The sequence below is a fragment of the Grampus griseus genome, assembly GCF_964374135.1.
Source record: "Grampus griseus genome assembly, chromosome: 7".
In the NCBI taxonomy this organism is placed as follows: Eukaryota; Metazoa; Chordata; class Mammalia; order Artiodactyla; family Delphinidae; genus Grampus; species Grampus griseus.
Genome location: NC_139001.1, coordinates 93331589 through 93359375, shown reverse-complemented (window position 1 = coordinate 93359375; position 27787 = coordinate 93331589). Strand labels below are relative to the sequence as shown.

At 36.8% G+C, this 27787-nt stretch overlaps 1 protein-coding gene across 9 annotated transcripts in view; it reads left to right on the top strand.

Annotated features, from left to right (window-relative positions):
• R3HDM1 (R3H domain containing 1) overlaps window positions 1-27787 on the top strand; it is a 114595-nt gene that overhangs the window by 28507 nt on the left and 58301 nt on the right. For 3 of the 9 annotated variants that reach the window (XM_082658214.1, XM_082658210.1, XM_082658218.1), the window contains 11 exons: window positions 2992-3051; window positions 3135-3275; window positions 7413-7521; window positions 7611-7706; window positions 10229-10266; window positions 10370-10420; window positions 10534-10760; window positions 14757-15011; window positions 17746-17897; window positions 21734-21835; window positions 24066-24350. In XM_082658214.1, the coding sequence (XP_082514340.1) occupies window positions 2992-3051; window positions 3135-3275; window positions 7413-7521; window positions 7611-7706; window positions 10229-10266; window positions 10370-10420; window positions 10534-10760; window positions 14757-15011; window positions 17746-17897; window positions 21734-21835; window positions 24066-24350 (1516 nt within the window). The remainder of the gene's footprint in view (window positions 1-2991; window positions 3052-3134; window positions 3276-7412; window positions 7522-7610; window positions 7707-10228; window positions 10267-10369; window positions 10421-10533; window positions 10761-14756; window positions 15012-17745; window positions 17898-21733; window positions 21836-24065; window positions 24351-27787) is intronic. The other 6 variants (XM_082658216.1, XM_082658217.1, XM_082658215.1 and 3 more) reach the window with 5 other exon arrangements.

The window sequence follows — 27787 nt, the reverse complement described above, 5'->3', positions numbered from 1 at the left end:
TCTCTAAAGTCAGTTCTGGTATAATGACTAGAGCACTGGTAACTAAAAGATTCTTGCCCCTTCATTTTCACTTTAGATAATAGTTTATTGGTCAGTTTGATTGAGATCTTTGTTTTTATTATTTCTTTAATAAATAGACAGCATTTATTGGTCTGTTTTTAAACGTTATATGATAAGTTCAATGCGTGCCTACTTTTAGGTTCATGCGCTAATAAACCTTATGCCTTAAGAAAAGGAATTTGTGGATCTGTTAGTTTGATGTATGTAATGCTTCTATAAAGGATTATTAATTTTTAACTTATGGCCATTACCAAAATATCTAACCTTGATTACAGATTTGAAAATTTGGAAACTTAGACCAAGCTATAGATATATCATATACATATACATACATAGTATCATATACATACATACATGTATCATATACATACATAGCTATATGATACAGGCAGGAAGTGTAAATCTTGAGAACTTAGGAAAGCTATTTTCCTAACAAGTTCTACTTTTTACTAACTGAAAATTTCGTAAACTAAGTACGGGAACTTATTTAAATAAATGGCCCAGGTAATAATAGAAAATCCTCTGCAATCCATAGATCTACATGCGAAAGGAAAAAAAAATAAAAACCTGAATTTGTATCAATAGCTAGTAAAATCGTTAGATTTTGTTTACTTTCATGGAGACAACAGAAATTTGTTTTCAATGCCAGTTCATTCACTGAAGAACATTTCACATATCTTAGGCCTGCTGTTGAGCTCAAACAGAGGAAACAAATTTAAATGCACTGTTTCATGAATGCTGAATAAGTTGCCTGCCTCAGATTCCTTTTTTTTCCCCTGCAACAAGTATATAAAATACATTAGGAAAGTTACTGAAAATTATATCATCTCAAGACAAATTGACCCCAAAAAAATTAGAAGAAAAGAGGGTCTTATAGTTAAGTAAATAAGTCCTTTTTTGGGGGAAACCTTATGAAGTAAAAATTTCCCATCCTCCCCCAACATTTTAAGAAAAAAATATTAAAAGACGTGGATGAAATAATCTGATTAATTTATTCCACACAGTTACATTTGTTGAGCTCCTCTCTATAGTCCAAATAACTATATAATGGTAATTGTGATAAACGCTATTAAAGGTATGAAAGAAACAGGTTCTAAGAAAGAATATAAGAAGCTGTCCTAGGCAAAGGAAACAGCTTGTTCAAGGAACCAGCTTGGCAATTACAGGGGTAAGCTAAAATGATAAGAGTTTCGTGAGTAAGGGGCAGGAAAGGAAGCTAAAGAGGTAGATGAAGACCAGATCATGCCCACCTTGTAGGCCACATTACAGGTGTTCAGTTATAACCTATGAGCAGTGAGAAACCTGTGATAAATATTTAACCAAGGCCATGACTTGTGTTCACATGTGTGTTTCTAAAAGATTGTTATGGATGCTCCAGGTAGAACGGATTAGGAGGGAACAAGGGAGGATACAGAGAGATAATACACTACTATTACAGTAGTCAAGTCAGAGATCCTGATTGCTTGGATCCAGGGTAGTGGCAGTAGAAATAGAAGAAAAATAGATTGAAGATAGATAAATTTTGCAATAGTAATTAACTGCATAGGAGGATTTTTAAAAGCACAGTAATGGGCCAAAAATGCTTCTAGTACAATATGCCAAGTGAAAGGTAGTGCCACGCTGATAATGCAGAATACTGAAGGAGAAACAGGTTTAGGGGCAGAATTGAATGTTGCTAGAATTTGAGTTAAAATGTAATCGTGTTTTCAGCTTTGGGTTTGAAATCACCACATAGGCATGTTATTCTCTTGATTTTTTTCAACTGATATAAAAATATGTATGGTTAATATTACTCAGTTTTTTATAAGACTTCTTCCACAATATAGAGAAAAGATCAAACTCAGAGCTGATGTATAGACTTTCGGGCAACTTAAGCAAGGGCACTGTTTCCTTTTAAAATTTGAGAGGGATCTACTATATAGTGTTTATTTGGGAGGGAAACATTAACCTCTTGGCCTAGTTTTCTTGATCTATAAAATTTTAGGAACAGAACTGAATGATTTGTAAAGCTACTTCTAGCTTTAAGGTTCTTTGAGGGGTTTTTTTTGTTTCTGTTTTGTTTTGTTTTTCCCACATGCGCATGACATTTACAGTGAGCACAGGAATACTCTCTTGAGCCATGTTCTTGGTGTGTGGGCAGGGAGGTCCTTTGAAAGGGAGTGGTACCAGTAACTTATTTTGTAAGTGTGCTAAATAGGACCCTAGTGGTCTAAAGGAGCACGTGCAGGTGTTCCCTAGCGTCCCTATTTATTTTACATGTTGGAGGTCTTTGGTTCATTTTGATTCTTTGTGGGAAAAATTCCCAAAGTCTTAGAAATATATAATAGTGATTTTCAGAATGATTTGAAAAGTCCTCTCCTTCTGAATTAGAGTTAGTAATATAGTTCATACTTCTCTGCTATAGTTCCATTTATAAACTAGCATTGGATTCCCATAGGAGTATTCCTGTTGTTACTGGCATTGCATGTTCTTTAGAGTACTGTTTCTATGGAGTTCAGAATAACAAAGTCATGAGCCTGACTAAAGATGTCTGTTTTCCTGCTACCTCTTAGCTTTATTGAGTAGGGAAGTAAGGACTAATATGCTGTTATAATCCATACATTTGCAGAACAGAATCTAATATAGTAATATTTAGCAGATCAAGATATATCTGTTTTAAGAATGGCCACATGATGGTAATTGTTGAAATTGGATGATAGTCTCTCTACAATTGTGTATGTGTGAAATTTTCCATAAAATTTTAAAAAGTCATCTTTTAAAATATTACTTTTTTTTAGAAAGCATGTAAACATTCTAGCATCAAGCTTATGATGTTCTTCAGTATACAGGTTTTACCCCCCCCAAAAAAAATAGCCCTGTAAATTCAACATTTATGGTATGATTAGGTCAGTGTTAAATTTTATATATAAGAGTTTTCATATTTTGTTTCAGGGACAGAATGATGCTGTTGAAATTGGAACAAGAAATTTTAGATTTCATTGGTAATAATGAGTAAGTCCTAACCTTTAACAAGAAAATAAATTGTCATCACAGTTCTTCAAGATTTACTAAATTAGTTTTTCTTCTACTTTTAGGTCTCCACGTAAAAAATTCCCCCCAATGACATCTTACCATAGGATGCTATTACACAGAGTCGCTGCTTACTTTGGATTAGACCACAATGTTGATCAGAGTGGGAAGTCTGTCATAGTAAACAAAACTAGCAATACAAGAATGTAAGTATCAAGAAATGTAGTTATATATTATCTATGTGTTTGATACTACTTTATCTTTCTGTAGCACCTTTTATCTCAGGTTTTCCACATGTTTTAGCAGCCTAATTCAGCTTCGTGACAACCGTATGTGACGGGACCAAAAAGTAGATTTAACTCAACAAGGTGTAAAATGCACCAGTCTGGACTGAAATAAGACAGATGAATGAGGATGGGTTTTAAAAAACCCTCAAAGGTCATAATATCAGTAATGTTTAATAATCATTCTCTTGCGGATTTTTGAATTAATATAATTTAGTTACCTGTGGCCAACCTCAGGCAAATTTAAAAAAAAGAGAGCAAACTTTAACACCCTTACATTTAATTAATTTTCTATCAGTTTACTGTCTTTTCCACCTTTGTTTTTGCTCCGTTTCTTCCACAAATCTCAGGACGGTGAGACTTACTGGTTAATCCAGTATCATCCATAATGTTTTGTACCCTTCTGGGCTATGTGTAATTGACTGAGGAAGAAATTTTAAGGAGTTAAGAGGAATCATTTGCTTTAAAAAGTGATACCTGTACAGTATGGTGAAATAGATAATCAGTGCTGATATGTGGGAGCAAAAGGCCCAATGCAGAGGCCTATTTGTGAAGCTAACGCAGTTGAGTTCAGCTAACATTATACTTCGCGGTGGTTTCCTATCAAAAGAATTTTCTATATTAATTTCATATGTGGCGGCAGTGGATCTGTGATAATGAGCAGCAGACAGCTTCAGATGCCATAAATAATGCTTTTCAGTTCATTGTTTTTCTTCCTTCCTTGAAGCTAGACTTCTCAGGGTTCTGTCTATTATGAACCCTTCAGTTTGCACGGTTTATAAATAAATGAATAAATAAATTCATTAATTTCCTTTTTGTTATAATGGCCTTTACCCTTGTAGCTGTCATATTGTTTGCTTGACTAAGTTGGTTTTCTTCCATTTCAAATAGTATTTTGTCAACTAAATAGGTATATTGGTGGAAGCTAGTATTTTTAAATGATTGTTACTACAACTAAAATTAAATTAATGAAGACAGATGTCTTTGAAAAGGATCCCATATTTTCAGGGGCATTAAATTTTACCTGCAAATGGGAATCTGATTTAATTTTCCTATGCCTGTCTTTCAGTCTTTTGAAAATATCCTCATCTTTCAGCTTTTTCCTAGTTAGTTGTATCATGGCTAAAGTTGGATAGTAACCATAACCTACGAGCTGGACTTAAGGTGAACAGAACTCTACTTCATTTAACCAGTACCTTTCAACATTACTCAGAGCTGCTGGATGCCCAAGCATGTGTACATTAGCAGGCATTTTGACTAACATTTCGACTGGTGACTCTCTAAGGTTTTCAATACAGTGTAACCTCAGTTATTTGAATGCTGCAAGTGATGTCAAGGTTCTCTTTATCCAGATCATGAAAAGTTTAGCTAAACGCAGATGTTTATGATGTACTTAAAGAAGAATGGATCAATAGCGTAATTATTACTAGACATTTCAGATCATTGACGTTACACTGTATTCTTATTTTATTTCTTCTGGAATATGAAGAAGGATGTAAATCAGAAAACCTTAGAGATCTGCTCCACAATGAATAAAAACAAACTTGCCTTTTCCTCATAGGCAGATTACCCGCTCCAGCCTTGAACCAGTGGTGTTGTGGATGTCAACAACCCGGTGTCCACTGGGCTGTCTCATTGGAGCGGGAAGTTGGCGATTGCAGGGCAGTAAATTCAGGCATCTATAAAAGACAGAGGTAAGACAGTCTTAAGGTTAGCTGAAATGCCTGCTAATGCTGTTTGGTGTGGGGATCCAGCTGCTCTTAGAAAAGTTGCCAGGCTCTTGGTTAAATCTTATAGTTCATATTGGTATAACCATCTCTTTTTTCACCCAAGTACAAATTCCTTCAATAAGAAAATGTGATTTTGAACAGCTACAGAAATAGTTGATATAAGTAAATGGGGCAATCATGGACAAATAAATAACAACATACTGCCATTGTCAGAACTAAATAGATAATCCTTCAAATTCCTAAAGAAAGCAATCTTTTTCTTATCAGTTTGGTCATGAAATCTTTTTACTCTTTTATTTTTCTCTTTAGTTCTCTGTATCGCTTTATGTGGAGATGTGCTCTGTTTCACTTATCTAAGTATATTTTAAAATAGAGATTTCTTCAGCTTACTTACATACTTCTCATTTTATTTATTTTATTTTATTTTATTTTTATTTTTTTCGGTACACGGGCCTCTCACTGTCGTGGCCTCTCCTGTTGCGGAGCACAGGCTCCGGACGCGCAGGCTCAGCAGCCATGGCTCACGGGCCCAGCTGCTCCGCGACATGTGGGATCTTCCCGGACCGGGGCACGAACCCATGTCCCCTGCATCGGCAGGCGGACTCTCAACCACTGCGCCACCTGGGAAGCCCCATAATTCTCATTTTAAAATCTTTTGCATCGGGCTTCCCTGGTGACGCGGTGGTTAAGAATCCACCTGCCAATGCAGGGGACATGAGTTCGAGCCCCGGTCCGGGAAGATCCCACATTGCCGTGGAGCAACTAAGTCCATGCGCCACAACTGGTGAGCCTGCGCTCTAGAGCCCGCGAGCCGCAACTACTGAAGCCCATTCGCCTAGAGCCCGTGCTCCACAACAAGAGAAGCCACCACACCACAGCTAAGAGTAGGCCCCGTTCACCACAACTAGAGAAAACCCGCACGCAGCAACGAAGACCCAATGCAACCAAAAATAAATAAACAAAATAAATAAATTTATTTTTTTAAAAAATCTTTTGCATCATTTGACAGGAGGTAGATACAGTACTTTACTAAAAATTCACTAGGTTAAAACAAATATTCAGAAGTGTTAACTTGATTACTACATATTGAAATATCTGGTCAAGTTTGCTGAAAATGTCATTACTGAGGTTTATTTGGTTTAGAAATTTATTTAGGGTATTCATAATATATTATGTGACTACATAATATATATTTAAAGTATATGTAAAAAATTGCTTAGGGGTTCAGTTAGCCTTTATTTCCTCTAAATATACTTTTTATATATCACATATTTCAGTTTTATAATAGGATGGTATTACATCTCAAGAGTGTTGAATGGATTAATTTGTTGAAGCTGAGAATACATTTCAGAAAGTGAAGTTTTATATAATTGTAATTTTCCAAGGGCAACAACCTTGTCTGTCTTCTGGATCTCAGCAGAACTTGCAACATTTCCATAGAGGAAAGACCGGCCAATCAGCCATAAAATATGTTGTTAAGAGTTCATAATCATTTCTTTAGGTTGTAACATTAACCTTCAAAAAGGAACTTCTCTTTTTAACCTATTTCAATTAATATAAAACAAAGATGTACCCTGCTGTAATTATGAATTCTTGGTAACTTGGTTGCATTTTGAAGTAGTCTCTTAAGCTTTATTAAATTCAGCCACAAAATATTTGATTAACACCAAACCAGGTACTATAGGAATGTAACATAAAATACTGTGCTATACTTTTTTCTTTGTCCCAGAATTGTTTCTTAGATTTAGAGGAGGCAATGCAAAGATGATATACAGGCTTTGAGTCTTACATACCAGGGCTCCAAGTATGGCTCAGTCATGTACTTGCCCTTTGACCTTGGACCCTTGCTTTAGCCATTTGAACCTCAGTTTTCTCAGTAATATAATAATAACAAACTTCTACTGAGTGTTTACTGTTTTAAGTGCTGGTCATCTATTGATTCATTCCATCTTCACAACAGCCATATGAAGTAGGTACACTGTAATTCCTATTTACAAGTGAGGAAACTAGGGGAAATAAAGGTTAATAAGTAACTTGTGTAAGTCCTAAAGCACAACTAAGTGTTAAAGCTGAGTATTTGAACCTTAGCAGTCAAATTCCAGAGCCCACAATGTATTTCATACAGCCTTTCAGTCATGACATGGGGTAGTTAATATTTTCTCATTAGATTGTTTTGAGGAGTAATTGAGATAACATAAGTATCTATTAATGGCACTAGTGAGTGGTAACTTATATTTATCACCTTCTATAAAGCGTTATATTTAACTTTTCTGTAAATATTTTGTATTATCTCTTTTGTTCCCTTGGTTTTTGCTTTTTTTTTTTTTAGACCTGATCAGAAATTTAATGAACATATTAAGGATGATAAAGGTGAAGACTTTCAGAAACGATATATCCTCAAGAGAGATAACTCTAGCTTTGACAAAGATGATAACCAGGTAACCTAGCATGACTAGAGCATTTTTATAGGTGCTGGACTTATACCAGCAGACCATTTTCCCAAGATTAATTGTTCTCTTTTCTTCAGATGAGAATACGTTTGAAAGATGACAGAAGAAGCAAATCTATAGAAGAAAGAGAAGAAGAGTACCAGAGAGCTAGAGACCGAATATTTTCCCAAGATGTATGTTCTAACTTATATTTAGCTCTTCATGTGTAAATATATGCTAATTGCATTATAGGGGTTCACTCCTCCCTCAATCTATTGATCACATATACTTCTAACTACATTTGTTACATATAAAGTCACCCCTTTAGAAATACTGCAGTCTGTCTTGTTCATGTTAATGATTTAGTAGTTTATAAAATACTACTTTGCACCAGTTGTATAAACTTTTCAAAAGTTGAAAGCAGATCGACTAAGGAGTAGTATATTAGACTGAGTATATAGTTTATGTAATATTTTTTTCTTCCAAACTTCTCACAGAGTTGAGATTTTTAGAACATTGATCACTGTCTACAAAATCATGTACTCTAAATCCTACTTGTTAGTGGACTTTTCTTGATAAATAACTTGTTTCTTCTTTTAAAATACAGCTAATTGATTTTTCAGTTTAATATTTGTTTTCTACTTTATAAGTGATTATATGGAAGAGATCTTTGTTGTTGTTGTTGTTGTTGTTGTTGTTTTTTGGCTGCTCTGTGCGGTGTGTGGGATCTTAGTTTCCTGACCCGGGATCCAACCCACACCCACCGCTTTGGGAGCTTAGAGTCTTAACCATTGGACCACCAGGGAAGTCCTGGAAGAGATCTTTTAAGTGGCTGATTACTTTACACATATATTTAAGGGAGAATCAGTTTGATTTTACCAATATCTGTTAAGCACCTGCTCTGTGCAGTACAGGGTACTAGTCAAGGATATAAGAATATATGTAAGGCTTCCCTGGTGGCGCAGTGGTTGAGAGTCCGCCTTCCAATGCAGGGGACGTGGGTTCGTGCCCCGGTCCGGGAAGATCCCACATGCCGCGGAGCAGCTGGGCCCGTGAGCCATGGCCCCGGAGCCTGTGCTCCACAACGGGAGAGGCCACAACAGTGAGAGGCCTGTGTACCACAAAAAAAAAAAAAAAAAAAAAAAGAATATATGTAATTTGTGTTAATACCACCAGAGATAGAAGTTAGCTCTGTATTAAAAAAAAAAAAAACGTAAATGACATTAAAATCTAGACTGTCAGTTAAAACTTTATAATATTCAACAAATCTTATTGATCATGTATAGTAGGTGCTGTGCTGGGCACTGGAGAACATATCCATGGACATTTACATTAATTTATCTCCCAAACAACCCTATATATGGTAGATACTATCACTGTTTTTATTTTATAGATAAGTAAACTGAGGCTCCAGGAAACTAAGGAAAATAGACAAGGATCATCCAGCTAGAAAATGCCAGAGTTGGGATTTCAGCCCATGTCTTCTGAACTCAGAGCCTAACCTAGATCTATTTCCTCTCTCTAGTTTGTAAGATGGATGAGGTCTTTACCCATGATGAGTATTCAGATAATGACAACATGGTGTGTGATTTGTATAGAAACGTGAAGGTAAAATAAGGAACACAGCAGAGAAGCACCACAAACCAGAATTGAGGAGTGAGAGGGAGAGTTAGCTTCCAAGAGAAGAACTGAAGGAGTGAAGTATTCCGTGTCCAGGGTCAACATCTGCAGCGAGCCAGAGATAAAGGAGAATTTGACACATGAGGAATTGAGAGATTCAGAGTACCTGGATTGTAGCCTAGGTGACAAGAATTGAGGGGCGTTTCAATTGGAGAAATAAGCAGGAAGCAGGTGACTTGCTCCTGAAAGCTAGTTAAGGAGGTTGGGGCTTTTAGCTAGAGCAGGGGTCAGCAAACTTTTTCTATAATGGGACAGATAATGAGTATTTTAGGCTTTCAAGCTATATAGTCTTTATTGCAACAACTCAAATCTGCCATTTTAATATGAAAGCATCCATAGACAATACACAAATGAATGGGCATGGCTGTGTTCTGATGAATGTATATTTACAAAAACAGGTAGCTGACTGTAGTTTGTGGACCCCTGTGCTAGAACGAAGGGGGCTATTAAGGAGGGAACAGGCGTGATCAGATTGATATTTTAGAGAGATAGCTATGGCTTCTGCTGTTTAAATTGGATGAAAAGAGCAAAACTGGTAGCTGGAAAACTAGAAGACTGTTGTAATAATACAAGATGCAAAACAGATGGTTGCCTGAGTTAGGTTAATAGCACTGGAGGATTTTGGCTGTAAGCTACATTGAGGCGTAGCTGCTAGTTCACTGCTACAGCTACTGCCAAAGCACAGGTGATCAAAATATTTGTTGAGTGAAGGAGGTGGAATCTACAGACAGGTGTATACTTCGAATATGTAATAGTGAAAATGGGTTCACTTGTTAGATATTTGAATTTCAAGCTACTTTGTACAACAAAAATGAATGGCTTCAAAAATGTGTATCTGTTAAAAATAAGCATAGTATCTCCAAGCCAAAATAATTTTTCATTGTCACTTATTTTGCAACTTATCACCATGTTTGATTTGAGGGGTGAGGGTAACTACTTTTTTAAAATTGTTACACGATTTTTGTTGTCATCGTTAGTTTCCAGATGGCGTTATCCGACAAATGCTCAACTTTTTATATCTGTTCTTTCTTTCTAGTCCCTGTGTTCCCAAGAGAATTATATTATTGACAAAAGGTGAGGGGCTTTTTAACATTTGTTTTGCTAAGTGTCTCACTGATGCTAATAAAAATAAAAATGTTTTAAAAAAAATAAAAATGTTTTATGAAAATGCCAACAGAATCCAAGATGAGGATGCTAGTAGCACGCAGCAGAGGCGCCAGATATTTAGGTATTGGAAGCATGTTTTCGTGCAGTACACAGTATTGAATATTTAAAGCATTTTTTAAATAATTTTCCTTTTTGTCTCTATTAGCTTCTCAAAGTTTTATTTCTAAATTACAGAGTTAATAAAGATTCTTCAGGGAGATCAACAAATAGCCATCAGAGCAGCACTGAGAACGAGTTGAAGTACTCTGAACCACGACCCTGGAGCAGCACGGATTCAGACAGCTCTCTCCGAAACTTCAAGCCCGCTGTAACCAAAGCCAGCAGCTTCAGTGGAATTTCAGTTCTGACAAGAGGTGATAGTTCTGGAAGCAGCAAAAGCATAGGCAGGCTTTCAAAAACAGGTATAAATATCTGTCTAGAACTGTGCAGTCAAAACATTAGTTTCCCTAATGTTGTCTTAGCTCTTTATTCATCATGTGGCTTCTGTAATTATCCTAAAATATAGGATTCCTACCAGCAGTACATTGAGCACCTCCAAAGTACTTAAGAGGTAACACGTTTACTGACATTAGGATTTATTCTCTGTGTGAGAGAGATTTACAGAAGGCATCTTTCCTTACCTAGGATTAGTTAACATTGATTGCATTTTCAGCTAATACTGTCATTAGCTGAAATTCAGCTAATACTATCATATTATTGAGTGCATTTCATGATAAAGTTCATTTGCCATTCCAAAAAAAACATATAAAACTGCTGAGTTTTTGAGGAATTTAAAAACTAAAGAAATATAATACAATGTAATTATTATGGATAAGTAGAAATTTCAATAACATTCTCATTCTACTAGCTTCTTTGCTTTTAGATTACATAACTTTTAGGCTCCTAGCATTTTTCTCTTTTCACTTTCACTGGCTTCGATACTAAAATTCATGTCTCTTTTAGGATCCTCACGGATCTTTATTTGTATCCCAAAATAAGCATGAAAATCAGCAGAAATGGCTCTTTATCCTTTCGGGTAAAGCCTAGATATATGGTTTTACACAGATAACAATTGAAGGGAGAGGTGTAAATTTGAAGGTGACAGAGTAAATTTTTCTCATCTCTGACTGTAATTCAGTACTTTAAATTCTTAAGGTTTGTGAATTGCACTTGTCATCTTTTTAACTTATAATGTGTATATTTAAAATGTCTTAGTGTATATGATAGACTCTTGCTAAAGATAGGTAAATGAATATAAGAAATATGCATATGTACCAAATATGCATTTATTTGATAAACGGTCAGTCATCATGTCATCATAACAGGAAAAAAAACTACTCATGTGTTGTGAGAAAGTCATTTAGACACACAGCCAAATGAAAACATTTTTTTAAATTTATTTATTTATATTTTTTTGCTGCATCGAGTCTTAGTTATGGCACGTGGGATCTTTTGTTGCGGTGCGCAGGCTCCAGACTGCACAGGCTCTGCACAGGCTCAGTAGTTGCAGCGCACGGACCCAGTTGCCCAGCAGCATGTGGGATCTTAGTTCCCTGACCAGGGATCAAACCAGTGACCCTGCATTGCAAGACATATTCTCAACCACTAGACCACCAGGGAAGTCCCTAAAACATTTTTAGAACATGTACTATTTATAATCTATATTATCTTCAGAGATGAAAATAAATATTTAATTCTTTTATTAGGAAAAAACTTTTTTTCATATAGTTCTTGGAGATAGTCATTTTTGGCACAACTTAAAATAGAAGTTATCCTTCCGAGGCAGTCGCTGTAGTGTATCATATTTGTTTATGTCATTCATTAAAAATTAATTCTCCATCCCAGAGTCAATTCTGTTATTCAAAACCTAATTAACTATTTACATCATCAAAATCTTTTCTTTTCTTTCATTGTCTCATTGTCTACCTTAAGCCATTATACTGAAAGTCGGTGACTTCTTCAGTCTCTGTATAATAGAAAATTAAGTAGATTGGAGGCAGGAAAGCAGTTAAAAATAAATTATCAAATTAGCTTATTAAGTACAGTGAGAAATAAATTTTAAGCTGATGCTAATGTAAGTACTTAGAATATTTTTATTCTACCTTTGTCCCTTGCTATGATAAAAAATTGAAAGTTGACTTTACGTTACAGGAAGATGCTATGATTACGAGCTGAAAATGAAAGTCTGCAGTGAAACCTGACAGTTGTTTCTCTTGATAGAGAATTATCATTTTTGATATTTCCTACACTACTCTTAATCTTTCTGTGTTCTTATAGATAAGGGGTTTCTGATATAAGAGGTTTTGGGCATTTGGCTGTGCTAAGTTCTTTGTCCTGGGGGAAAAATTATAATCTGTATATTCCTAGGTGTTAATCTAAAAGGTAAAAGTATACATAACTTTGTCCTTTTGGGAATGTGGGTAATGTGTTTTTTGTGGCTGTCTGTGGCTGCTGTTACTGGGTTGGCCAAATAGTGCCTTCGGTTTTTAAGTAAAAATAAAAGACACATTTTTCATTTTCACCAAGAACTTTATTGAACAACATATTCACCGTTCCATTGCCTTCTGCCATTTTTCAGGCAACTTCATAATTCCATCTTCCCAAAACTTTTTATCTTTTTGAGCAAAGAACTGTTCCAGGTGCCTTTTACAGTCTTCAAGAGAATTGAAATTTTTTTTCCATTAAGAGAATTTTGTAAAGACTGAAATAAATGGAAATCCAAAGGTGCAATGTCTGGTGAATACGGCAGATGAATCAGAACTTCCCAGCCAAGCTGCAACAGTTTTTGCCTGGTCATCAAAGAAACATGCCGGGCTTCCCTGGTGGCGCAGTGGTTGAGAGTCCGCCTGCCGATGCAGGGGACACGGGTTCGTGCCCTGGTCCGGGAAGATCCCACATGCCGCGGAGCGGCTGGGCCCCTGAGCCATGGCCGCTGAGCCTGCACGTCCGGAGCCTGTGCTCCGCAACGGGAGAGGCCACAACAGTGAGAGGCCCCCGTACCACCAAAAAAAAAAAAGAAAAAAAAAAGAAACATGCCATCTTGCGTTACCTCGATGGAAGATTATGTGTTTTCTGTTGACTAATTCTGGACGCTTTTCTTCGAGTGCTGCTTTCATTTGGTCTAACTGGGAGCAGTACTTCTTGGAGTGAATCGTTTGGTTTTCCGGAAGGAGCTTATAATAGAGGACCCCCTTCCAATCCCACTATTTACACAGTCACCTTCTTTGGATGAAGAGTGGCCTTTGGTGTGGTTGGTGGTTCATTTCACTTGCCCCATGATCTCTTCCATTCCACGTTATCTTATAGTATCCACTTTTCATCGCCCGTCACAATGTGTTTTAAAAACGGAACGATTTCGGGACTTCTTGGTGGCGCAGTGGTTGAGAGTCCGCCTGCCAATGCAGTGGACGCAGGTTCATGCCCCGGTCCGGGAAGATCCCACATGCCGCAGAGCGGCTGGGCCCGTGAGCCATGGCCGCTGAGCCTGCACGTCCGGAGCCTGTGCTCCGCAACGGGAGAGAGGCCACAGCAGTGAGAGGCCCCCATACCGCAAAAAAAAAAAAAAAAAAAACCGATTTCATTACATTTCAGTAGAGAATTTCATGTAGAAATACAGTCGAGAAGGTTTTTTTCACTTAACTTACGTGGAACCCAAACATCAAAGCGATTCACATAACCAGGCTAGTGCAAATGATTTTCAATGCTTGATTTGGATATTTTGAGTATGTCACCTATCTCCTATGTAGTATAACGTTGATTGTTCTCAATTAACGTCTCAGTTTGATCGCTGTCAACTTCAACTAGTCTACTTAGCTCTGGAGTATCGTCCAGCAGGAAATATCCATCACGAAAGTTCGCAAACCACTTTTGACGTATTCGATCAGTCGCAGCACCTTCTCCATACACGGCACAAATCTCTTTTTGCGTTTCAGTTGCGTTTTTACCTTTTTTCAAATAATAAAGCATAATATGCCGAAAATGTTGCTATTTTCTTCCATCTTCAATATTAAAATGGCTTTACAAAAATTCACCAATTTTGGTAAGTTTTTTTTTAACTGCAGCTGTCACATACAGTCTAACAAACTTGTTTCAAATAAAGTTAAAGAGAACTAAGTGCTACTAGAGCCATCTTACGGAAAAAAACCGAACGAATCTTTTGGCCAACCCAGTATTATAGACTTGCTTTAGTTGCATGCTTTGGCTATGACTTCTTTTGCAACTTATGTGATCAGTTTTGCTGTATTAAACATGTTCTTGGTGGAGAGGGGAAGCAAAATTGTACAGTAAGTCAAAAATAGTTCATGCTTTTATGTGGTAACTGCATGTTATGCAATGTGAATTTTATTGTTACTTATTTAAAACCTGCGTTTTTATATGAGGTTTAAAAAATTCCCTCTTTTTCATTACTCCTCCCCTAGGTTCTGAGTCTTCTGGTAGTGTAGGGTCATCTACGGGCTCTCTCTCTCACATCCAGCAGCCTCTTCCAGGTACAGCTCTCAGCCAGTCTTCTCATGGCGCACCTGTCGTCTATCCAACTGTCAGCACTCATAGTTCTCTTTCCTTTGATGGTGGCCTAAATGGGCAAGTCGCATCTCCTAGCACTAGCTTCTTTTTGCTTCCCTTGGAAGCGACAGGCATACCACCTGGCAGTATTCTGATCAACCCACAAACAGGTTGGTATCCAGAAAAAGGTTTATTTCAGTTGAGATATCAGGAGTTATCTGAAAACTAAAGAATATGTATTAAATGTATTATCTGTATATGCATTGTCAGCTTTTTATATTTCATGTGTGATTAGCATTTTCCCTAGAACTTTAATAAAAACACTTTATGCTAGAGAATGTTAAAAGACATTTATATCAGAAAGTATTTTTCTCCTTGTGACATCCATGACATCATCTTTTAGGCCAAATAATTAAGAAACAATTCATTTCCTAGAAATGGGACAACCACCTTTGAAAGAACTTTATTTGATAGAACAGTTTTACTGTGGGAAAAATAGTATGCATTTCATGAAGAAGGAGAACCTTAGCAGCTCTTACTTCTTACGTAATGCGGTGGAAAGAACCCATAAGTAATTGCTCTTCTGAATATGGTAACTGTTTTCTACTTAGGAAAAGCTAAAGAACATCTTATTAGTAGTGAAAGAAAATAGATAGTCGTTATGAATTAATATTGACAACACATTCCTTGCAATTAGATAGTACTTTGTATTTATTGTTTATCATGTGTCATGTACTGTGTTATGTGCTTTAAATACATTACTTATAGCAACCCTGTTAGGTAGGTGAAATCTACATTTACAGATAAGGAAACTGAACTTCAGAGAGATTAAGAAACTGCAGTCATAATACATTTCATTATGTATATTGGCAAAAATGACTTATATTGAGAAAATAAAATTTTTTTTAAATGGCAAGAAGTTTTGGTTTCTAATCAAAATAACATAGCCCAATCATATGGTAAGATAATGAAAATAACCTTAAGTCATTCAATAACCTTCCTTAAAGATTCAGATTTAGCTAATGTGGTCATATCAGCATGGCAGTAGTTGGGCAAGGTAGATACAGGTGAGAGTGTCAGAGTCTCTGAGTGTCCTGAAACCTGCCTTTTGTTTGTTGTAGAAAAAACCATGGCTGGGAACTTGTTACCTTCAGATTTCATTTGCATCTCTTTTTTAAGATAAAGTATTCAAACTTTTGTTTCTGTTGTAAAAATGGAATTAGCGTAAATAACTGACTCTTCAGAAACTCAGTTTTTGCTTTATAACCGTTATCTTCTGATCCTTCAAGTCTATTATATTACTAAACTTCCTGTTTTCCTGGGGCAGAATATAAGATGATTTAATATTTTACTATTTTCTATTATTTTTAATTCAGAATATTAGTTAACATGGTTTTGGTAACGTGGAAGCTTCATTTGAGTAGAAATGAGAAACTAAGCAACCTGAAATTAAATTGTATACTTAATTTTAAATTAGCCCAAAAGTGATCTCTTTGTTTTTGAGAACAGCATCACCACACATCCAGCTTTTTTCACACAATCCTTAAGTTACTTTTAAACGTGCTTTCACTCAAGTCTTCTCTACCATTTTTTTTTTCAAAATTATTTATAACAATCAACAAATATCCAGCATGGCTTGCTTTTAGTTATCTATAACCATCACATAAATTATCAGGAAATTAACTGATGAAAATAGTTTGACTTTGGAGAATTTTTTCCACTTGACAGCAATGGAACAGTGTATTCTGCTTTCCCAAATATTATTTTATTATATGTCACAAGTTTATTTTAAAGAGAGGATGTTTTGAAGGCAGTTTAAGACACATAGATATTCTTCCCATCCTAAAAGGGTATGTAGTCAATGATCTCTTTATTTCACATAGTCCTTTCATTTTTCTTTCTTTCTTTTTTTAATAATCTAGTGTGTTTTTTTAAATCATTCAGTGTATAGCAAGGAAAAATACTACTCTTTGAATCTGTTTATGTGTACATTGAAAAAGTCTGGAAGGAAGGTATCCAAATTGTTGATGATAAGATTATGGGGAATTTATTTACTTTCTGATCTGTATTTGTTAGTTATTCTGTATTTGTTAGTTATTTCTAAGAATATTACTTTGCATAATAAGAAAAACTTGTTTAGAATGTATGTGTAGAGAGTTACTTAAAAGTATTCCTCCCGTAATTGGTAACCAATAAGAATAAGCCTCAAGATCAGTACTAAAGTTCTCTCTCGTTTTATTTCTTACCTATGAGTAAAGCTCATTGGAAGTGAAAGGAAATTTTTTTAGAAAATTATTTAGAATTTTTAAATTATTTTCTACTTTTAACAAGTTAGAAGTTATAAAATAAGGACACTGCCATCAACTCCACAATTTGAAATTTGAAGTTATCAACCATTTTAATTTTCATCAGCTTTTAATCTTACTAGTTAAATATATGCAGTGTGACCTGTAAATTAGATATTTCTTACCATCTAACAGGCTAATTAATAAATTTCCAGTATCCCAAAGTCAAGTATTTTTTTTTTCCCCTTGAAACTGAAATGTTACACAATCCTGTAACTCAATCCCTTGAGCAAGATGTGTTTCAGAATTGAGTTTCTTGGAAAATACTGTGTAGTATAAAACAACTCAAGTGGTTTCTGGCACGGCACCCCCATAGTAAAACACCACAGCAAAAATTTTGAATATTTACTCTAAGTGGGAAATATAAAGACTATTAATAGGCTCGTGTAAGGTCAGGCTTTGCTTTCCAAGGTAAGAAAAGCTTTTGGTTTCCAGAACCTTGACGCTTTTGGAATTATGAATCAGGACTGCAGACATGTGCTGTAAGTTGTCTGTAGAGAGACCTATATTCGGTCTCCGTCGTAAATGATCTTTTGTTCTTCCTTTTTAAAATTTTCAGGTCAGCCCTTCCTAAACCCAGATGGGAGTCCAGTTGTGTGTAGCCCTCCTGTGACTCAGCAGCCAGTTAGAGCCCAAGTGCCTGGACCTCCACAGCCGCCTCTGCCAGCACTGCCACCTCAGCAGCAAGCAGCCCATCACATCTTCTCACAGGTGCACACGTCCACGATTACACAATGCTAAGTTCACCTGCCTTTGCATATTTGTGACTAAAGTCACTAATTAGAATCGAGAGAGCCCAAGTAAGTGTCTCTTAGAACTTTAGTATTCTCCACCAGTGATGTCCTACTCATCGCTCGTAGGAAGAGAGGTTAACTTCAAGGGCTTTTCTGCTAATGAAAACAGAATATATATTGGAAGGAAGGGAAATTTTTATCTCACGACCCTGTATGGTGAGTATTTTATACCTTGCATTTCACAACAGCAGGCAAGGGACCAGAGGAATAAAAAGCAAAACTAAGATAGTTCATTACCCCAGTGAGCAAAGTGAGTTGTTCTAAGATTCAACAGATCAAGCACTTAGAAGAAACTGAGTTGACTCGCCTCGCTACAAGGTACTCTCCACCCCACCTGCTCTGTGAAAGATAAAGACAGAAACATTGATTTAGAATTCTCAGTAGTACTCTTAATAATATCTTGAATTTGTATAAATGTTTAGAGTTTACACATGCATTTTCACATTCAAGCTTTTCCCCTGTAGATGTGTTACTCATTCTTGCTGAACTTGACTATACTAGTGTAAATTCTTACTTTCATTCTATCTTTTAAAGGTTGTGTAGCATATCAAAGGCAGTTTGTACAGTTATATGCACCTCTTTTTCCCTGGAAGACGATCTAAATATTCCACTGGTGAGAACATGCAGAGTAATGTTTTGTGAAAGAAGTATAGTGATAAACTTGGACTGGAGAAATTTCATTAGTTTTATTCACAAGTTATATTTGTACTGCAGGGGTGAAAAATGTATGAGCAGTTTGATAAAGTTATCAAATATTTTTAAACTAATGCAAATAATTATTGCTCTGGCAATTAAGACTTGTAATACTGGGCAAGGCAGTTTCTCTGCAGTAGGACTTCAAGGTGTTTGATGCATTTCCAGGACCATACAATGAATTCATATATGTAGAGGAAACTGTCTAAAACTACTTCCAAAGACTCCCATACCTACTTCCCAACCCCGTTTGATTACATACACTCAGGTACATATTAAACTACATAAAACTCCCTCCCTGGCCTTCTCTGCCTTGGTTTCATTCAACTTGGTCTTGAAGTGTTTCCCTTTCATCTGCTATTGTGTGGTCATCTTTGCAGTGCTGTGAATTTCACCAGGAGCTTTATAGGGCTGATTTTCATTTGATTTAATTCAATGGAAATAATGTTAGCCAGGCACCTTCAAAAAATCCTAAGGGTTTAATCTGTGGTTATATGTTTCAGATTATTATCTCTTAGAAATAGCTTTGCCTGATTTAGCTTTAAAAGACAGTCCTAAGTGAAGATGTAGGCAGCTTAGTTTAGAAATGCTGTCTTAGGGCTTTCCTGGTGGCGCAGTGGTTGAGAGTCCGCCTGCTGATGCAGGGGACATGGGTTCGTGCCCCGGTCTGGGAAGATCCCACACGCTGCGGAGAGGCTGGGCCCGTGAGCCATGGCCGCTGAGCCTGCGTGTCCAGAGCCTGTGCTCCGCAACGGGAGAGGCCACAACAGTGAGAGCTCCGCATACCGCAAAAAAAAAAAGAAATGCTGTCTTAATAGACTATAACTTGAAATATTGGGGTATGCCTCAAACTTCATGGCTGTTTTTCCTGGCATTGCTTCAGGTGTTTCTGGTAATTCTTCGTCAAATACAAGAATAGAGAATTGATGAACAAATGATACTCAGTAGCGATCTCTTGCACACTGAGATAATCCATCCATGAAATTTCAAATAACCAAACACAGTAATGCTGTGATTTCCAAAGCCTTCAAATGGGCTGCGTTCTTGAAACCAGTCACTTTAAGTGGATGTTATTTTACAGCCAGTTGCAATTTAAGTAGGAAAAAGGAAGTGCTAACGCTTTTTCCTTTCTACTTAGTGTCAGAATTTCACTTTGATCAGCCAGTCTTCTAGCCCACATTTTTCTCATTACCACTTGACACTCTAGCAGACATTAAGTCCTACCCTTAGTGCTCACAGTGTTCTTCTTTCTTTTACGCCCCAGCAGACTAAGGCTTTTGTTTCATCTGACACTGACCTAGTAGGTCACGTTTTCTGGAAGAAAGTTGTGTCTTAATGGTTGTCTGACTTAATAACACATTATATAGCTTGTACTTGGTAGTTTTAAAGCCACAACACCTCATTTAGTGTGATATGTGCTGTCATCCATTAGGAAGCTTGCTAATTTCTAATCAAGAGGTTAGTGAGGAACCAGTGGCTACTCTGTAGATTTTCAGCTTATACTTTTTTTAGTATGTTAGCTCCAGAATTTTTTGTGGAATTCTAAACTAATCTAAGCCTTTCATTTTTTCCAGAAACTGTTGTGTTGATTTTGTGGTGGAAGGGCAAACTCATCATTATACGTCTTAGTCCTAAGAATTTCTCCTTATCTAGATTATTCCCTGTTAATTTAGTTAATTTTAGTTCCCAAAATTAACTAAATCTTATTTAGTTAATTTTGCGTTTCTGAAGTATACTGTTTGGAGATATTGTCCAGGGAGATTCATGTATATATATTGTAACCAAAACTAAGAGTTTTCATTAGATAAAATGACTTGGGTTCCTCCAGTGCTTGTTTAAATGGTTGTATACAGGTCACTTAATTTCCCTTAACCTGATTGCCACCTGAATGGTAGATTATGATAGTCATTAAACCAATATATATATTGTCCTTTGTAATAAACTATATAAATGTAAGACTGGGAAACTAAATGCCATTATTAGCCTGTAGATGGCCAGCTGTATTCCCTAAAATTTAGAAAGGATTGAAACCTCTTTCATGTTTCAGAACACCTGTGTTTTGAGTGCCCTTGGGAAACATAAAACTTAAAATTTTTTTTCTCTGGAATGCAGGAGTATTTCGTTAGTAAAAAGAATTTCAAATAATTACAGTGGATCGTCAAACCACATGGGTTTGAACTGCGAGGGTCCACTTATACATAGATTTTTTTCACTAAATACATAACTACAGTATACATGATCTGTGATTGGTTGAATCTGTGGAGTAGAATCTGCAGGCACAGGACCAACCATAAGTTATACACAGATTTTTGACCGTGCAGAGGGTCAGTGCCCCTAATCCCTGAGTTGTTCAAAGACCAAGTGTAGTTTCTCAGCTCCTAATATTCTCTCAGTAAAAATTTTTAGTGAGAAGAAAACTGTGTTTATCTTCCTCATGTAAAAAGATCTGTTTGTGTGTGTGTGGACGCGCTTATATGTATGTGTGTGTTTTCTTTAGGCTATTAATGGTACTCACAGTACATTTTTGTTTAAAAATTGCTAAAATTTAGGCAGTTTGGTCCCAAAAGAGTTATCTAATCATACCTTATCAAATAGAGAGGATACTTGGCCATAGGTATTATGTAAGATATACTGTCTGATAATAAGAGTGAGTGAAGTTTTTCTTTTATTACTTAGTGTTACATAGCTAAGTAGAACAGCCCCGTCATCAAACCAGGAAGTAAGGATAAATGGTTTTGCTTTTACTGACTTAACCCAGGGGTCTTGTTAGATAATAGGATTTGAAATGTCTAAATTACCTGTTGCAGTGAATCTAATAAATACTTTTATGAAAAAAATTATCTTTCTAATTATGTTTTAAATTTAAATGTATGTTCTCAAAATTTTTCTATGTAGAGTTTCTTCGCTTAGTATTGTTTTTGTTGTTTCCTATAATGTTGTATTTTAGGTGACTTTGTAGTTTTAAGTTATTGCCAAAAAAAGTGTAACTTTCCATTTTATGCAATTCTTCTAACATTTTATTCCGACATTAACATTGTTTGCCAACCTGTTATTCCTTAGCCTATTCGTCCTCTGCAGCCCTCTTCACAGCCTGTTCAGTACTCTACAGCCCCTTACCCATCCCCGTTCCTGCCAGTCTCACCCACCCAGCAATACTCCGTGGTACTATATCTCTATTCACCTCCTGCGTTGTTTCTGTGGATGGATGTGTGATGAATCCTTGTGAATGTGATTGATGTGTTATGTTCTTTTGTGATTTTCTAAAGTCAGGGTTACATACATTTTGAAAAAGCATTTCTAACCTGTATTAGAAATAATTTATTCTCTTCCATAAAATATTTGTTATATTGGCTTATCACAGTGATTGTATAAAGCCTAATCTTTTCCTCCCTTTTCAAGTCCTAAGATGTTTTAGCTAATTTTCTCATTGAGGCCAGTGCAGGTCTGTGCGGTCCTGGGGTGGCAGCTTTCATCTGGGTTTAGGCTTTCTGTTCTTTCCCCAGTGCCCCAGGTCCAGTAGACTTAGTATCAGTCATTAGGGTGAATTGGAGCTTCCAATTACACAAGACATCCTCCTTAGTGTATTTCCAAAGAGGATCTCTAGATATGTAATCTGTGACTAAAAATGATGGTACTTCATTTAATCCAAAGTATGCCCCAAGTTATACATCTCAGTAAGAACTCAGATACACCGTTGCCATGTGTTCTCTCTGTGACCTTCTCTAGTTACTGAGCATATGAGGGCACCATATAAAGTACCTCCTGCATAGTGCCTAACATGAAATAGATATTCAATAAGTGTTAATGTCCTTCCCTTTAGATGAATCTGCCTAACCACCAGTATACTTTTCCCAGTGATGCTCTTATTTTTCAGACTATCTGGCCATCACATTTTGAAATCACATCCAGGTTAAATTATAAGCTATATCTTAAAATCACTTGCCACTTTTTAGAAATGTTTTGTTTTGTTGGGGGTGTTTTTGTTTTAAGCTTGAGGCAACCTTATTTACCAGCCTTGGCTCTGAATGATTTTCGAAAATCACTTTCAGTCTGAAAAAAATGAAATTTTGCCAGCATTGAGAAGGTTGACAACATTTTTAGAAATACCATAAAAACCTCAAAAATGTTTTGGAAAAATGGCAGATCATTGGATTAAGAAAATGACTTTTTTTACCAAGATGACTCTGATGGTGGTATATAGTTATGGTATCTCTTTTTAAAATATTTGGCCATATTACGTTGTAATTACAGCTAGTAGGTATTTGTAAGTATATTTTCCTCTTCTGAAACTATTCATTGAATTCTATGAATAGTGCTAGACTCTGTCAGAACAACCATTTGGGAAGAGTAAAGCCATATACTTTCAGTCACTAAGTCAGGTTCCCTTTTTTTTCAGTCCCTTTATCATCTCCATAGCCTTAATTTACTTTGCAGAAACCAGCAGATTATAGAAATTGCAGACATGTCAACAGCTTTGATCTAACAACTCAATTACCGCAATATTTTAAGTAACTTTTTTTCAAATTTTCCCTCTTAACAAAATATGGTACATATTGTCGCCAGTCTGTGGCTCCTTGGGAGCAAGGGAATGCCTTTTTAACTCCATTATCGTCATATCAGTGATATTATGTAGACTAGTCAGAATTGATCCTTATGCTGTTGAGTCAGAGAAACATTTGTCAGATGGCATATAAATCGTAACTCTTTCTTGGCTGGGCACCATTGCCGGCTCTCTTAAGTAGCAAAAGCAGTAGGAAACTGTCATTTGGATTATATTTGTCTAACATCTGACTTAAGGATAAACACTGTGGAAGAGTTTATGACCAAATTATTGTTGAGAGATTAGAGTGTGCATCAGGGAGGGTAGATTTTATATATTTTATTTCATTTCTGCTAGTATATTTGATTGTTAGGTATGGGAGGAGATACAGAAATGCATAGAACCTGAATCTTGCCTTCTGGGAAGAAGGGCACCGATTTAAAGTAAAGAGTAATTAGTACCATGCGCTGCTAGACTCCTGGTCTTCAAAGTCCTTTCAGAAAATGTTAATTGTATAATATAAAAGTGTGCCTTTAGTCTTCATTTAGATAGTGTCTTTTCATTTTTTTATTGTGTAATGTTACACCCTACTCTTTTCTGCATGCTATACATTTCTGTTAGATATATTTTATGAGTAATTTGCAATGATAGCATTGTAATAGTCCTACCTTGCTGCCTTAGAGTTCTAATTTTCTTGAAGCTGTTCTTCTATTAAGTCATGTCTGTTGCAGATACATGATTTCCGTAATATATACTACTGCAACTCTTCTTAAAATATGTGAAGTAGTTTTCTTTGATAAGTTTGGTCTATGTATGGAAAGCTTACTGATTTCTGACTTCTCCCTTTGTTAGCAGGACAACCTTGGGTCTCAGTTTAGCCACATGAGTCTTGCCCGCCAGCCATCTGCAGATGGTTCTGATCCTCACGCCACCATGTTCCAGTCCACTGTTGTTCTTCAGTCCCCACAGCAGTCTGGTTATATCATGACAGCAGCCCCTCCACCACCGCCGCCACCGCCTCCTCCTCCGCTACCACCTGGGCAGCCAGTCCCTACTGCTGGCTATTCTGCCTCTGGTCATCCTGTCAGCCAGCCTGTGCTCCAGCAGCAAGGATATATTCAACAGCCCTCTCCACAGGTACATTGCTTTTTCATCTTTTCTCTCCTGTGGAAGCCTCTCATTTAAGATCACTTTTAACTTTAGAGAGGTTTTTTTTTTAATTTTTTTTAATTAATTAATTTATTTTTGTCTGTGTTGGGTCTTCGTTTCTGCACGAGGGCTTTCTCTAGTTGCGGCGAGCGGGGGCCACTCTTCATCGTGGTGCGCGGGCCTCTCACTGTCGCGGCCTCTCTTGTTGCGGAGCACAGGCTCCAGACGCGCAGGCTCAGTAGTTGTGGCTCACGGGCCCAGTTGCTCCGCGGCATGTGGGATCTTCCCAGACCAGGGCCCAAACCCGTGTTCCCTGCATTGGCAGGCAGATTCTCAACCCCAGCGCCATCAGGGAAGCCCCTAGAGAGCTTATTTTTAATTTCGCATGGATAGGATTTGTGAGAACCTGTAAGCAAAGCTTGTAGTCATCTTCCCTTTTGGAGATTTTCAAGTTCATGCTAGACAACCACATGACATGTAGACACTTCAGTTGGAGGGTTACACTATGTGATCTTTGAGTTTCCTTCTGACTCTGAGAAGTTTTTTTGTTCTGATTAGCTTAAGAGAAACACAGTAAAGTAAATGCACTATAAAAATAAAATGATACATTTTAAGAAGAGGTAGATCATTTTGGGGAGAATTAACATCTTAACACCATTGAATCGTCCAATGCACGAACATGGTATCTCTCTCCATTTATTTAGATCTTCCTTAATTTTTTGTCAACAGTATTTTGTAGTTTTCATCACACAAGTGTTACACGTATTTTTTTAATATATCCCTAAATATTGAATGTTTTAAGGTGATATTCTAAAGGAGATTATTTTAAAATTTTATTTTCTATTTGTTCATTGCTAGTATGTAGAAATATAATTGTTTTTTATATACTGATCTTTTATCCTGTGGACTTTCTAAATTTGATTATTCTACATATATTATCCTTTCCAATCTATATACCTTTTGTTTCTTTTTCTTGCCTTATTACATTAGCTAGGAGCCCTTATGTTGAATACTTTCAACACAACAGAGGGAAGTAAAAATCTCTAGAATCCATGTATTAACTTAAATATAAGTTTTGAAAGTATATATGCTTTCCTTGTTTCCAGCCGTAAGGGTAAGCGTTCAGTCTTTCATTAACTGTGATACTATATGTGGGGATTTTTGTACAATTTTCTAATATTCCTAGTTTGCTAAGAGTCTTTACCATGAATGGATATTAATCTTGTAAAAAAATTTTTTTGGCATCTATTGAGGTGATCGTGTGGGGTTTTTTCCCCTTTAGTCTACTTATACAGTAAATTACTTTGACTTTTGAATGTTAAACTAACCTTTTGTTTCTGGAACATACCTCGCGATATGTAGTGATATATATATCATGATATAGTTATCTTTTTTATATATCACTGCGTTCAATTTGCTAGTATTTTCTTATGGATTTTTGCATGTATGTTCATGAAGGATATCAGTCTGTAGTTTGCTTGTAATGTCTTTTTCAGGTTGTAGTACCCAGGGTGGTACTGACCTCAAAATGAGTTGGATAGTGTTCCCTCCTTTATTTTCTAAAGGATTTTATGTAGAATTGGTGTTATTTCTTCTTGAATATTTGCTAGAATTGCACTAATGAATCCATCTGGACCTGGATTTCTTTTGCAGGGAAGGTTTTTAAATTATGAATTCTTATTTTTTAGTATTAAATAGATATAGGGCCGTTACAATTTCCTTTTCATTTTGGATGGTAGTTTGTATCAATTTCATTTATGTTGTGAAACTTTTTGGCATAAAGTTGCTCATATGTAATATCCCTTTTTTATACTTTTAGTATCTTCAGGATCTAAAGATATTAGTAATTTCAGTCTTCTTTTTCCTTTATTAGTTTAACTAGAGGTTTATCAATTCTCTTGATGATGTTAAAAGAAAAACAGCTTAGAAGGGCTTCCCTGGTGGTGCAGTGGTTGGGAGTCCGCCTGTCAATGCAGGGGACACAGCTTTGTGCCCCGGTCCGGGAAGATCCCGCATGCCGCGGAGTGGCTGGGCCCGTGAGCCATGGCCGCTGAGCCTGCGCGTCCGCAGCCTGTGCTCCGCAACGGGAGAGGCCACAACAGTGAGAGGCCTGCGTACCGCAAAAAAAAAAAAGGAAGAAAAGAAAAAAGAAAAACAACTTAGGGCTTCATTAGTTTTGTTTATTCATTTTCTATTTGAACTATTACTAATATAAGGTTTTTTTGTTTTGTTTTTTATAAATTTATTTATTTATTTATTTTTGGCTGCATGGGTCTTCGTTGCTGCACACGGGCTTTCTTTAGTTGCAGCGTGCAGCGGCTACTCTTTGTTGCGGAGTGCGGGCTTCTCATTGCGGTGGCTTCTCTTGTTGCGGAGCATGGGCTCTAGGTGCACGGGCTTCAGTTGTTGTGGCTTGCGGGCTGTAGAGTGCAGGCTCAGTAGTTGTGGCGCACAGGCTTAGTTGCTCTGCAGCATGTGGGATCTTCTTGGACCAGGGCTCAAACCCGTGTCCCCTGCACTGGCAGGTGGATTCTTAACCACTGTGCCACCAAGGAAGTCCCCCTTTGACTTTTTAGACCCATGATATACGTTAGAAGCATGTTAATTTCCAAACGTTTGGGGCTTATGGTTACCAATTTCTATTTTAGTCGCATATGGTCAGGGAATCTACTCTAAGCTTTCAGTGTTTCAGAACCTGTTGAGTCTTATTTCATGTCCCAGCATGTAGTCTCTTGGGGAATGATTTGTCTGTACTTGAAAAGAATTTGTACTCTATCATTTCAGTGTTTTGTGGGGGGTTTTTTGTTTGTTTTTTTGGTTTTTGTTTTTTTTTTTGCAGTACGCGGGCCTCTCACTGTTGTGGCCTCTCCCGTTGCGGAGCACAGGCTCCGGACGCGCAGGCTCAGTGGCCATGGCCCACGGGCCCAGCCACTCCACGGCATGTGGGATCTTCCCGGACTGGGGCACGAACCCGTGTCCCCTGCATCAGCAGGCGGACTCTCAACCACTGTGCCAACAGGGAAGCCCTGTGGTTTTGTTTTTTTAGATCAAGTTCACATAACGTAAAATTAAACAGTTTGAAGTGAACAATTCAGTGGCATTTAGTACATTCACAATGTTTTGCAACCATCACTATGTCTAGTTCCAAAACATTTTTATCACCCCAAAAGAAAAGTTCATACCCATTCCCCTCACCCCACAGCCCCTGGCAACCATCAGTCTTTATTCTCTATAAAGAATGGATTTACCATTCTGGATACTTCACATTAATGGAGTCATGCAATACGTTACATTCTGTGTCTGGCTTCTTTAGCTTATCATAATGTTTCAGGGTTAATCCTGTTGTAGCACGTATGAGTACTTCATGCCTTTTTATGGCTGAATAATATGCCATTTTATATATATACCACAATTTGTTCATCTTC